Source organism: Phyllostomus discolor, chromosome 4 (assembly GCF_004126475.2).
Source record: "Phyllostomus discolor isolate MPI-MPIP mPhyDis1 chromosome 4, mPhyDis1.pri.v3, whole genome shotgun sequence".
NCBI lineage: Eukaryota > Metazoa > Chordata > Mammalia > Chiroptera > Phyllostomidae > Phyllostomus > Phyllostomus discolor.
In genome coordinates, this window is record NC_040906.2 from 104,827,122 (window position 1) to 104,840,845 (window position 13,724).

Here is a 13,724-nt window from a genome sequence, read left to right on the forward strand (position 1 = left end):
GCCCCACCTGACCCCCATCATCACAGGCCCCCTTTTCAGGGGCACACAAAGAGGTCAATCCCAGTTCCCACTGCTCTCTGGAGATGCAGCAAAGCTGTCAAAGGCCTGAACAGGCCTTAGGTTTCCTTCAGCTTCTCCTTCATCCAGGAACACAGAATCTCCCTGAAAGCAACCAAGTGGCCCTCAACCTGCTCATAAGATATCTGAAAGCAGGTCCTGCCTACAGGTATGGCCCCATGGTTCTGCTGTTCCTGGTGGACACTGGTTCCCTGGCTCCTGTGACTGCCCACTCCCCCCATATATAACCTTCTTCCACTCTCCCTCCAACTCCCTAGGCTCCAGGGCCTCAGGGTGGGGCCTTCCCACTGACTCAGATTCCCAGTCCCTGACAGAGGATGCTGGGGAAGGCTGCCCACTCACCTTCTCCACAGTCCTCCCCTGCATAGCCCTCTTGGCAGATGCAACGGCCCTCACGACACTCTCCTCGGCCACGGCAGTCCTCGGGGCATGTTTGGATGGCACAGTCCGGGCCTCGGAAGCCCTCAACGCACACACATTGGCCTGCACGGCACAGCTCCCGGGGCCCGCAGCCTTCAGGGCAGGCACTGGCAGGAGGCTCTTCCTGTCCACAGTCCTCACCGCTGTAGCCTGCGTGGCACACGCAGGATCCCTGCACACAGCGCCCACGACCCCGGCAGTTGGCCGGGCAGGTGCGGATGGAGCAGGAGGGGCCGGTGTAGCCTGAGTAGCACACACAGCGCCCATCATCACAGTGGCCATGCTGGTGGCAGTTGGAGGGGCAGGTACGGAGGCTGCAGTCCTCTCCCGCGTAGCCTTCCCAACAGGTGCACACACCGTCCTGGCACACGCCGCGCTGGCTGCAGTCTCCCGGGCACCGCCTCACGCTGCAGTCATCGCCTGAGTAGTCGTCATCACACACGCAACGTCCGTCTACGCACTGGCCACGGCCTCGGCAACCTCCTGGGCAGCTGAGTAAGCTGCAGTCCTCTCCCTCGTAGCCAGCGTCACACGTGCACACGCCATCCTCGCAGTGGCCGCGACCATGACAGTCCCCTGGACACCGACGGCTCCCACAGTCCTCGCCCGTGAAACCTGGGTTGCACATGCAGCGACCATCCACGCAACGCCCGCGCCCTCTGCAGTCTCCAGGGCAGGCCCGCGTTCCACAATCCCGGCCCGTGTACCCGGGCCAACACACACAGCGGCCACTCTCACAACGACCCCGGCCACGACAGTCTCCAGGACAGCTGCGCACGCCGCAATCCTCGCCGCTGTAGCCTGTGTTGCAAACACACACGCCATTCTCACAGCGCCCGCGGCCCCGACAGTCACGCGGGCAGGCGCGCGCACCGCAGTCAGGCCCCGTGTACCCTGGCCAGCACACGCAACGGCCGTCCTCGCAGCGGCCCCTTTGGTTGCAGTCGCTGGGGCAGCTCCGCACGCCGCAATCGTCCCCACTGTAGCCGGTGTCGCAGATGCATTCTCCGTCCTCACAGCGCCCGCGGCCTCGGCAGTTGCGCGGGCAAATCCGTGTGCTGCAGTCCTCACCTGCGTACCCAGGCCAGCACACGCAGCGGCCGTCCACGCAGCGCCCACCTTCACCACAGTTCCAAGGGCAGGTCCGTGAGCCACAGTCTTCTCCAGTGTAGCCAGGGTCACAGACGCAGCGCCCTTCCTCACAGCGCCCTTTCTGGCTGCAGCCCCGGGGGCAGCTCTTTACTGAACAGTCCTCACCTGTGTAACCGGGGTTACACACGCAGCGCCCATTTTCGCAGCGCCCCCTCTGGCTGCAGCCTCGGGGGCAGGAGCGCAGGCTGCAGTCGTCACCAGAGAAGCCCAACCGGCACACGCACACGCCCTGCACACAGCGCCCTCGGCCGTGGCAGTCCCCAGGACAGGAGGGCCAGCCACAGCTGGGGCCAGTGTAGCCAGGGAAGCACACGCAGCGACCGCGGACACAGCGCCCCTGATCGTTGCAGTCATCTGGGCAGGACCCGGAGGGTGGCGAGGAAGGGGATACTTCGGCGTCTGTGGGGTCTGAGCAGGAGGGCCCACCCCAGCCTGGCTCGCAGGAGCAGGCACAGCGGCTCAAGTCAAACACACCGTGGAGACTGCAGAGGCTACGGACGTCTGTCTGACCTGGAATAAGAGCGAGAGGAGGGCCTCAGTCTCTCTGGGGGAGAGTCTGAGCCCATATAGTGCTCCCTTGAGTTGTCCCCTTCATGAGCACCAGCCTCATTTCATAAGGCCATCTTAGCTTCCGGCTGCTCCTGGTCAATATATGTGGTCTCCCAGAACCCCAGCATATGCTAGGGAGAAGGGGAGGGAGCTGACATCTAGCCAGGTTTCTCCCCTCTCCAAGTTTGTACTCACCACCCCCAAGGGTGAGGAAGGGGTGCCTCTTTCTAACTCATACCCAGCCATGCCCCCTCAACTGCTGCACTCGCCTCTTTTTCTGTGCCCCCTCCTGTGGTCACTTGCTTACCTGTGCCAGCCTGGGCAGCAGAAGGACAACATCCCCCTGTGCACTGTTCCTTGAGCCCCTTCACCAGCTCCTCCAGGATCTCTAGGCGGACCCTCAAGGCCTGCACCTCTGAAGCAGGGACCGGGGGCTCAGTGCCCGGGGGACAGCCACAGCTAGTTGAAGGCGGCAGGTTAATACGGTGGGTGAACACCACCTGCTTTTCCCCTCCTTCTACAGTGTGCTCATAAAGCTGAGAAGTGGGGTTCACCCCTCTTGGTTCTGCTGTGCGGCCCCCTGGCTTAGGAGGGGGTCGTGGGGCAGGGAGTGTAATATTGGAGCGTGAAGAGAAAGGGCCTGCTCTGACTGTGCCCAGCAGCAGCAGGAGGGCCAGGTTGGAGGTTAGGGAATGTTGGGCTGGCATCATTCAGGAGGCTGCAAGGAGAGAGGGTAAGCGTGAGAGCAGTTTCACAGGGAAGACAAGATGTCCCCTCCAACACACACATTGACAACAGCCCCACCACCCACAACTAATCCACCCAACTCACATGTAAGTAAAAATCCACATTTAACTCAGCCCTAAGGAATCCCCCCTTGGAGAGATTCGTTGTTGTACTCACTTTCTAATGTCATTTGTTTACCCTGCTCCCCATCTCTTTTTACTGCTCCACCCACACCGGTCCTTTGTGTGTTCCACAGACACCACAAACTTGCATTATTAGCTTAAGGACCATTGCACTATATATTCCCTCTGTCTGGGATGCTCTTCACTCAGCTCTTAAAGACGGGCTTCTTCTTGTTCAGATCTTAACTCACATGTCATCCATACCTAGAGCCTTTCTTGCTGCCCAGCTGGAGCAGTCTTCCATTACTCTCTCCCATAGTATCCCCTTAGCTCCTCATGGCATTCACTGCTGCCTGAGTTATCTGTGCAGACACTTGTTTGTTCTTTCTCCCACTACTAGAATGGGAATTCCATGGAAATGCATGACTGTGTGCCTGGGCCTGGCACACAAGGAGCTGTCTAGCACATTCATGTCGGATGATCAGTGGGGGAGTATCCAAGGCCAAGCCTTCCACGAGCACCTGCATCCCAGCTCCTACTAGCCTCTCAGCAACCTTCAGGCGCAGAGTGTCCTCTCTCTCTTTTATTCACCACTTACTTTGCTCAACTAGATCCTTTCCATCGGCTATTATATGAGCTGCCAGTTTTTAAAAAGCCCTTTTCCTCAGGACTTACATTACCAAGTATCAACACTTATTATAAAGGCACTGGGAGACCGACAGAATAGGGTTCAGAAACAGACCCACGCGTATGACAAAGTGTTACTACAATAAGAGGGAATGAATGGTCTTTTCAGTAAATGGTGCTTGGTCAACTGAAAATGCGTATGGAAAAACCACCTATCCCTACCTTATGTCCACACAGAGAAATTAATTTGAAATAAATCTGATGGATCTAATTGTGAAAGATAAAGCAATAACTTTCAGAACAATATCTTACAGAAGAAAATATAGGAGAATATCTTTATGACCTCAGAGTAAGCAGAGATTTCCTTAACACCTAACCACACAAAATTTAACCATAGAAGATTTCACACAAAACTTAACCATAAAAAAGAGACTGATACATTGGACGCCAGTGAAACTGGTAACCTCTTCTGGTCATCAAAAGACACCAATAAGAGAATAAGGAGAGCCATAGACTGGGAGAAAACACAGCAGACCCTTGAACACGGCAGGGTTGAGCTGCAAGGGTCCTTCCACATGCAGATTCTTCCCAACTGACCTACGCAGCTCTGTTCCACCCTGCTCAAGGCTCAACTGTGTGATATGTCAGAAAAAAATAGAGAAAAGGGCTTAAAGTCTAAAATAAAGAACTTCAAAACAAAGACAACAAGTAAAAAGGCAGGCAACCTAGTTTTTTAAATTGGCAAAAGACTTAAACAGGTACTCCAGATAAGAATACAGTATATCCAAAGGGTCAATAAACACGAAAAGGTGAATACCATCACTAGTAATCAGTGAAATGCAAATTAAAACCACAATGAGATGTCATCAAATATCCACCAGAATGGCTACAATGAAAGGGACTGCCATTGCTCTATACTGGCAAGCATATGAAACTACTGGAGCTCTCATCTATTGACAAAAGAAGCATACGTTAGAGCACAGGCGGCAAACACAAAGCCCGTCGGCCAAATCCGAAACCTCCACCTTGTTTTATCCGGCCCGGCACCTTGTTTCTACCCAGCAGCAGCACAGAGCTCTCACTTAACTGAAAAGGAGTAATTACATTTTTACAGTCCTAAAATTACATTCAGCCCTTTGAAGGCAACCAAGAGGCTGATGTGGCCCCCAGTGAAAATAAGTTTGACACCCCTGCATTTGGAAAACTGGCAGTATCTACTAACTAAAACACATAGCCTATAACCTGGCAATTCTACTGCGTGGTAAATATCTGATAGAAATGACTGCACATCCTCCAAAAGATGTATGAAAATGTTCATGAGATTTATTCATACCAGTCAAAACTGGAAAATACTCAAGCATCCGTAAACAGTAAAATGGAGAAATAAACTGAGGCATTGCCATACAATGGAATATTATACAGCAATGAAAATACCCTCTGGCTACACGAGACAGTATGAATAAGTTTTACACACACAATGCTGAGCAAAAGAAATCACATACACACAACCATTTTGAAAGATGCTATTTATGTGAGGTTCTAAAAGCAAATCATTGCTTTTAGAAGATAGGGTAGGATAACTTTCGAGGATGATACTGACTGGGAGGAGTTACAAGGGGGATTTCTGGAAATGTTCTGCACGTTGATCTGGGTGGTAAACAGATGTATACCTATTCAAAAATTGAGCTATACACTTAAAATTTGTGCATGTCATGGTATGAAAGTTACACCTCAAAATAAAACAAAACACCTTCCCCAATCTCATATTCCCTCCAGCAACCACATATCTCTATCCTCTACTTCATGGCCACAGTTGTCAAAAGAATTAACTGTACTAGATGTTTCTATTCCCCCTTATCCCATGAATGCCTCATATCCTCTCTCATCTGGCTTCTACACCTCCTTCAGCCCACCACATAGCCCTCCCCAAGGTCTCCCAATGATCTATCTCAGTGTCACAAAATCTAGGAGATATTTGTCTTTATCTTACTTGATATCTGTCAAAATCACTACACACCGTTGACCACATTTTCCATTTTAAAACGTTCTCTATATCTGGACTTCTGGTCACGATGTCAGCGTAGGTAAACATGGCTTGCCTCCTCGCACAACCACATCAAAATTATAACCAAAATATAGAACAACTACCCATCAGAACCATCAGAAATCGAACTGAATGGAAGTCTGACAACTACAGAATTAAAGAAACCACATCCATCCATACTTGTAGGAGGGGCAGAAACGCAGAATAGGCTGGTCCCACATCCACGTGTGGTGGATAAAATTTTGGGAAGAATATCTCAGGAGGAGTCCCAGCCTCACATGAGGCCCCCCCAGCCCAGGGTTCCAGTGCCAGGAGGAAAAGTCCCTATAACATATGGCTGCAAAAACTAGCAGGGACTGAGTTAGAAGAAACTTCTAGAGTCCCAAGCAGTTCCCCTCAAAGAATCTACATACCAACTTACTCAGACTCACTCCCTGTGAGCTCCAGCACTAGTATAGCAAGCAGCTTGAAAGGCAGCACTGGCATACAGGGAGAAACAGAAGTGTCTGGCATTAAGATGGAAGCTGAGGGACAGCTTTCTCCCAGACAGAAACATAGGCAGAGGCCATAGTCCCTCTTCTGAGCCCTTCTCCCCACAGAGACACAGGGTGGCAGACAGGTGAGTGCCATATCTGAGACTCCATCAACCTGGCTAACACTGTTTGTTCCACCCTGGAGATCCCCTGAGGCTCCATCCCACCCAATTTACTGGGTCACCCAAACTGTTAACCATTACTTTTCCATATGAATGGCTGGTCTTGACTCATGCTTCACAACTTCCTAATCTTATCAAACAAGCAACAGCCAGGCTCAGTAAGCCCCTAACCTTTGTACCTCTTGCTAAGTGGTCCCAGGCCCAGGACTAGTGGCAGCCAGCCTAGATTCACAGCTTGGCTTCACCTGGGAATCTCCAAGCCCAGCACAAGTAGCAGCCTTCTAAGATTGCTTTATAGCTCATGCAGGGTGGCCCTGGGCAGAACATGGGCTAGGACTGACCTTGGCCTTCATCATTCAGCAACCTGAGAGCCTACCCCATTTACCCAGTGGACAGCTACAGACCAAGTTGGAACACCACTACTTTGCCTCTACACAGCTGATCCTCCATGGAGGGTGGAGGCAGCAGTGAGTGGTCACAGCCAGTCCTTCCAGTTGAACGGCCTGGATAAATCTCTCCCATTGTCCAGGCAATAGCAAACAAGGGTCAACCACAAGGGGAGGATGTACCCAGCCCACATAAAGGGCGTACCTCAAGTACCCAGCTTGGGTGATAGGGGATGTTGTGCCTCTGGACCCTACAGGACACCTGCTACATTAGGCCATACTACCAAGACAGGGAGTCATAGCAGCTCTATCTAATACACAGAAACAGACACAGGGAGACTGCAAAATGAGGAGACAAAGAAACATTGCCTAAATGAAAGAAGAGATCAAAACATCAGAAAAAAAGCTAAACAAAATGGAGGTAAGCAATGTATCAAATGCAGAGTTCAAAACACTGGTTACAAGGATGCTCAAGGAACTTAGTGAGACCTCAAAAGCATAAAATAGATCCAGTCAGAATGAAGGATATACTAATTGAAATAAAGAACAATCTACAGGGAAACAACAGTAGAGTGGATGAAGGCGAGAATCAAATCAATGATTTGTAACAAAAGGAAGCAAAAAACAACCAATCAGTACATCAAGAAGAAAAAAGAATGCAAAAAAACCCCCCCGAGGATAGTGTAAGTAGCCTCGAAAACAACTTCGAGCATTCCAACATTTGCATCATAGGGATGCCAGAAGGAGAAAATAAAGAGCAAGAAGTTGGAAATCTATTTGAAAAAATAATGAAAGAAAACTTTCCTAATATGATAAAAGAAATCGACATGCAAGTCCAGGAAGCACAGAGAGTCCCAAACAAGATGGATGCAAAGAGGCCCACTCCAAGACACATCATAATTAAAATGCCAAAGGTTAAAGATAAAGAGAGAATCTTAAAAGTAGCAAGAGAAAAAGCTGTTAGTTACCTACAGGGGAGTTCCCATAAGATGGTCAGCTAATTTCTCAAAAGAAACTTTGCAGGCTAGAAGGGATTGGCAAGAAATATTCAAATTCATGAAAAGCAAGGACCTAGAGCCAAGATTGTTTTACCCAGCAAAGCTATCATTTAGAATTAAGGGCAGATAAAGAGCTTCCCAGACAAGAAAAAACTACGGAAGTTCACCATCACTAAACCATTATTATATGAAATATTAAAGGGACTTATTTAAGAAAAAGAATATCAAAACTATGAACAATAAATACATATCTATCAACAGTGGAATCTAAAAAACAAACTAAGAAAACAACAAGAACAGAGACAGAATCATGGATATACGGAGAACTTTTTGATGGTTGCCAGATGGCGGGGAAGGGTGTGGGGGAAAGGGTGAAGAGGTGAGAGGATTAAGAATTACAAATAGAGGCCTGGCTGGTATGACTCAGTGGATTGAGCACCAGCCTGGGAACCAAAGGGTCGCTGGTTTGATTTCTAGTCTGGGTACATGCCTGGGTTGTGGGCCAGGTCCCTGGCTGGGGGTGTGTGAGAGGCAATCGCACATAGATGTTTTCCCCCCTTTCTTTTTCCTTCCCTTACCCTCTGTCTAAAAATAAATAAATAAAATCTAAAAAAAAAAAAAAAAAAAGGAAACAGAGTAGCCAAAGAATTTATACATATGACCCATGGACATGAAAAAAGGTGTGGGGGTTGCCTGAGGGAGTGGAGGGTGCTGGGTGAAGCGGGGCAAAGGGGGAAAATTGAGGCAACTGTAATAGCATAATCAGTAAAATATTTAAAACAGAACATTTGTGCTATCAATATGGTAGCCAGGAGAAATATGTGGCTTGAACACTTGACATGTGGCAAGAATGACTGAAGCACTGGATTTTATTCAGTGCTTTTTAAAAGCTCCCCAGGTGATTGTAGTGTGCAGCCAGAATTGAGACCTACTACTCTAGTCACCCACCTAGATTCCTTCCTCCAGACCCATGGCTTGAATTTCCTATGTATACTCCAAAGTATAAACTAGGGTAGTCATCTCCTCTTAACTCCAAGCAATATATCCAACTGCCTACTTGGTATCTCCCCTGGAGCACCCCGAATTCAGGGTGTCTGAAACGGAGCTCATGATGGTCCTTCCAGAGCCTCATCCACTCTCAGTGTTTTCCACTGAGCTCGTGGCCCATCATTCATCCAGTTTTACAAGCCAGAGACCTAACAGCCCATTCAACATTTTCACATTTCATCATATTTACCCATGTTTTCTTGTGAAAATCTCTTCAGTTTGCATATTTTTCTCCCTCTTACCAATGTTATAGTCCAGCCTCCCATCCACCTTTTGCTTGACAACTGAAGTTGCCTCCTGGCTGGTCCCTCTGCTCCCACTCTTGCCTTTTACAATTCTGAGAAGGCAACTAGGATGTCCCTCCCCCCATAAAGACTCTGCAGTGTCTCCCCTCTGAATTTTCTTCCAACACTGACAGACAGCCCGCATCATCTGGCATGTTGACTCTTCCCACCTCATCTCCCACAGCACTCCCCTCCCTCTCTCCATTCCAGTCCCACTGGCCTTCTGAAAGCCCCTCATTCTCTTCCTTTGTATACGTGGTTCCCTCCATGTGGCCCACTCTTCCCTTTTCTTGTACCCTCGTCATCCTTCAGGGCTCAGCCCTGCATCACTTCCTCAGGAAGCTTTCCTGCCCAGGTCAGGTCCCACTATCATGTGACATCACAGCACCACACAACTCTCATGTGTAGCATTTGTAACATTTTGTAATCACAGATTTACTTGTGAGATTTTATTACTTTCTTGCCCACACTCCATCTTGCACGTGAGCCTGTAAAGTCTGTGGTGGTGGCATGGCGGCTGTGTTTATTTATTTCTTGGCTGCATCTGTGCCCAATAAATATTTATTGACTATATGATTGAATGAAAAGTTCACTTTAAGCCCAAGACTAGCTTTAGAGCTGAAACGAAGGATAGAACCAAGGTCAGGGCTAGGACCATGGAGTGTCAGGGACTGGAAGATGGTTAGGAACAGCAGCTGGGGCAGAGTGCTGGCCAGGTGCGGATCCTGGAAGACCCAGATGGTACAAACACTTTGGAAAACTGTTTGGCAGGCTGTACTAAAGCTATATGCAAATGCTATGACCCAGCAATTCCACTCCTAGGAATATACTGACCATACAGTACTACTCATAATGGCCTCAAACTGCGAACTACCCAAATGTCTCACATCAGTGGACTGGATTAAATAAAGTGGATTATTCACACAGTGGAATGAAATAAAGCAATGAGACTACTACAGATATATGCAATCATATGGATGGATCTCACTAATATAGGATTGAGCAAATACAGCCAGACACAAATGAGAACATGCTGAAAAATTCTATTTATGTGAAGTTTGAGGAGCGACAACAGTAAACTGCAGTGTTACAAGTCAGAAGCACAAGTTACAAGTCTTTGGGGCATGGTGGGGAAATTCTGGGGTGCTAAGAATATCCTATTTTGTCTTGACCTGAGTGGCTCAGTTTGCTGGGTATTATTCTGCAAAGCAGAAGATCAAGTCTATTTCTGGTCAGGGCACATGGCTGGGTTGCAGGTTTGTCTGGTCCAGTCAGAGCAGGTAACCAATTCATGTTTCTCTCCCTTTCTCCCTCCTTTCCTCTCTTCCTAAAAATAAATAAAATCTTTAAAAACAAAAAGAACGTCTTATTTCTGGATCAAGGTGCTGGCTACCCAGTTGTGTCTGTCTGTGGAATTCATTGAGGAGCACAGGGAAAGGTTTAGAGAGACGGTGCGTGCTAAGTGTGAGCCAGGAGAGGGCCCTGGAGAATGGGAGTGTCCAGGGGGTGGTCCAAGTTCCGGTCAGGACAAGGGTTAAAGAGAGGTGTGGACTGTGGCTCTTCCAGACCTGAGAGGCTGGAGAGAAAAGGGCAGGGGTAGGGTTGGACATGCTGACTGGAGAGGAGGAAAGGGGACAGTGACTGCACCCTTCTCCCACACACATACGTTTACTGGCTTCCTACTCTTAAACTTCTCCTCTAAGTTTGAGGAAAAGGAGTTTTACAGGACTACTGGCCATCACACAGGGCCACCAGCCCACAAAAGGCGAAAGGGAGCTGGACAACAGACGGAACATTTGTGCACTGAGAGCACCCTGCCCAAGAAAGCCTGGGCAGAGAGGCCTGGCACATGGAGAGCTGCCCTTCCCTGGGCCCCGCATCCTGTCTCTCAGCTTGCGTGTAGTCTTGAGTATGAGGTGAGTACCTACCATCAAATCCTGTCACTCTGTGTCTAAGGCCATGAAAATCACAGGGTGCATGCAGGTACACACACACATGTATACACGCAGTTGTGTGTGCTCATCCACAAATACAAATATAGCCTGCATCTTTGCAGATGGGTCACACACACACAATCTCCCCTTCACAATCCTCCACACTCAGAGTACTGATTTCTCCTTGGCTCAGAAGGCAGCTATGTGAGTCAAAGAACTTAGCTGGAGTGAGGAGAACCAAATGGGAGGCCCTTCTTGAGGGGGAACAAGACTACCAGGGGCCCCGCTCCTCTGGAGGCCTTTGGGAGTTGTCCAGTACCCTCCCCGCAACTGGACCCCACATCTTTCCCTGTAGTTGGAAAGCAGTGAGGCTGAGCACAGGAGTGGCCCCCACCAGCCACACTCCCAGAGCCTCCTTCCCAGTTTCTCCTGCCCAGTCACTGCCCCCTCCCCTTCCCCCCCGGCCCCCCCTGCAGTCCTTACTTCCAGTTTCTGGAAGAGTTCTCTTCTCTCAACACTAGGAAAGCAAGGAACTTGGGTGTCTATTGTGTTTCCACCTTCATGCCCCAACCGCAGTGCTGGGGAGCCTTTCTGCAGCGGGGAGGGGGACATGGCTTCTCCCTCTTGGTATCCTCCCCACAGCGGGAGGGCTGGCAGGGGTTGGGGCATCTTCCCAAGCTGTGACTCATTGTGCAGGGTATTCACGTTGTGGCCAACTCTGACACTTCACTCATCAGGGACTGTAGCTCCCAAGAGGTGGGGAGAGAGACTGGCTTCCATGAAGAGAACTCTCTTCCACGAACAGAGCTCCATGAGAGATGTCCCCATACCTCCCTTTGCCACTCATGCCACATGAGGGGTGGAGGTAGAAGGATTCCAGGAATGTGAGAGGAAGGAGGGAGATGAAGGGGATCCAAATATTGGAACCAGGTGGCAAAGAGGTGCCAGGCAGGGGCCATGTTTGGGGATCAGATGTCCCATATTCTGGGGAGCTAATTGGCCAGCAAATGGAAATGTTAAGAGACAGGATTTCCAAACCACCCCCAAGCCCCAGGGCAGGGGCAGTGAGAGACAGGAAAGCAGGTTAGCAGGTTTTGGTCCTGCACTGAGTGACCAGGACTCAAGGGTAAGGAAATTTGAGGAATTGAGGTACTAGGTTCTCAGGAATTTGGAGGCTGGACTGGGAAGGAGGGGAAAAGGCTGGGGATCTGGGAAGTGGGCGGAGACTGGAAAAGGACAAACAGCAGCTGCGGTGTTTGGTGTTTCCTAGTTGCTTCCCAGTAATTCCTCTCAGTTCATTTCCAGTTGTTTCCAAGCCATGAAATTCTTTCCAGGCAAGATAAGGGGCCCGCCCGCCCCACCCGGGGTGTGTCACGTGTATGGGGGGGAAGGGATGTTCAGACAGACAGACATAGGGGGAGCCTGGAAGGGGATCGAAGAGGGAGCCCTTGTGCCCCTAGAGGCATCTCTCAGTCATCCCACCCCTGCTGAACCATGAGTCATGGGTGCTGAGCTCTCTGCCAAAAACAAGTTTTAAGATCCTCTCTGCAGGCTCTGTGCCCATCTCAGACCTGGGAATCCTGACTCTGCTCCATTCTAGCATTTCCTAAAGGCTCAAGACCCCCAACCCTCCCTCCCAGGCCCTGCCACCCACGTGCTATCACCTGGCAGTCCCCATCTGGATGCCCAAAGATCCCCTTCTGGAACCTTCCTGAGTTCTGTCAGGCTCAGCTGCTCCAGCCAGAGCATTTGGGGTTCCACCAGCTCAGCCAGTCCCTGCTTTCCCCTAGCACCTCTGGGGCCCAGTCCCCTACTTAACTGATAACTACCTTCACCCAGATCTTCACCATGTGATCTGGCCCACCTCTCCATCCATGCACTAACCTTCCTCCCAGATGTTCCCTCCCCAGGGAGTCCAGCCCACAGTGCACAGTCCTATTTTCACTGCACCAACAAAAAGTCCCTGCTGGGGAGAGAGTCCCTTGAGAGTAACTGTGCCAACCTTTGCCTGGGGTGTAGGGATAGAATAGAGCCCCCACATCTCCCAACTCTTCCCTCAGTCTCCCCAGAGCTCTGTTCCTTACCTGGGCAATGAGCAGCTGCAGTGCCTCTGCACCTGTTCTGTCCCCAGCCTCAGGAGGTGGGCCCTCAAGGCAGGGGAGGGTGGGTTCCCCTTTGGCAGCCTGGCTCTCTTTGGCTGCCCTGAGCTCCTGGGTGTCCCTTGCTTGTTCCCTGCAGTGGGGCTCACTGAGCCACAGCCCGTCTATCTAGGCAGCCAGCGACAGTGAGGAGGAGGGAGGCTGTAGCGAGCAGGGGGAGGAGAAGGGGAGGACTAGTATGAGGTCAGGGAGGGGAGCGGAGATACAGCAGGTCCTCCCACCCCTCCCAGGCCCTCCAAAGTCATCACATGCCCCTCCTCTCCTCCCGACTCACCGCTGATCCCCTCTGTCTGGGATCACTGAGTCCAACACCCTCATCTTGCCCCCTCCATCCTTGTTCCCACCTCCTTCGTCTCTTCCCCATCCCATTCTTACTCTTCTTCCCCAGCCTAATTTTTGCTAACTTGACATCCTCCCCACCCTTGTGCTATTCCACCTGCCCCACCCACTTCCCCACCTATTGCTCCTGCTCTCTCCTCTCTACCAACAACCTTCCCCACAGACAGCCCCTCTCTCTTCCTTCCCTGCACCTCCCCTCCCATC

The 13,724-nt window shown here is 50.5% G+C and overlaps 1 protein-coding gene across 1 annotated transcript in view; it reads right to left on the bottom strand.

The window, feature by feature from the left end:
• Nucleotides 1–13,596, bottom strand: part of TNXB (tenascin XB) — a 57,261-nt gene extending 43,665 nt beyond the window's left edge. The window contains exons 1-4 of the mRNA XM_036023845.1: nt 13,456–13,596; nt 13,107–13,322; nt 2,507–2,917; nt 421–2,160 (exon numbers count right to left, since the gene is read on the bottom strand). Coding sequence (XP_035879738.1) covers nt 421–2,160; nt 2,507–2,909 — 2,143 coding nt within the window. The 5' untranslated portion in view covers nt 2,910–2,917; nt 13,107–13,322; nt 13,456–13,596. The remainder of the gene's footprint in view (nt 1–420; nt 2,161–2,506; nt 2,918–13,106; nt 13,323–13,455) is intronic.
• Nucleotides 13,597–13,724: the final 128 nt, after the last annotated feature.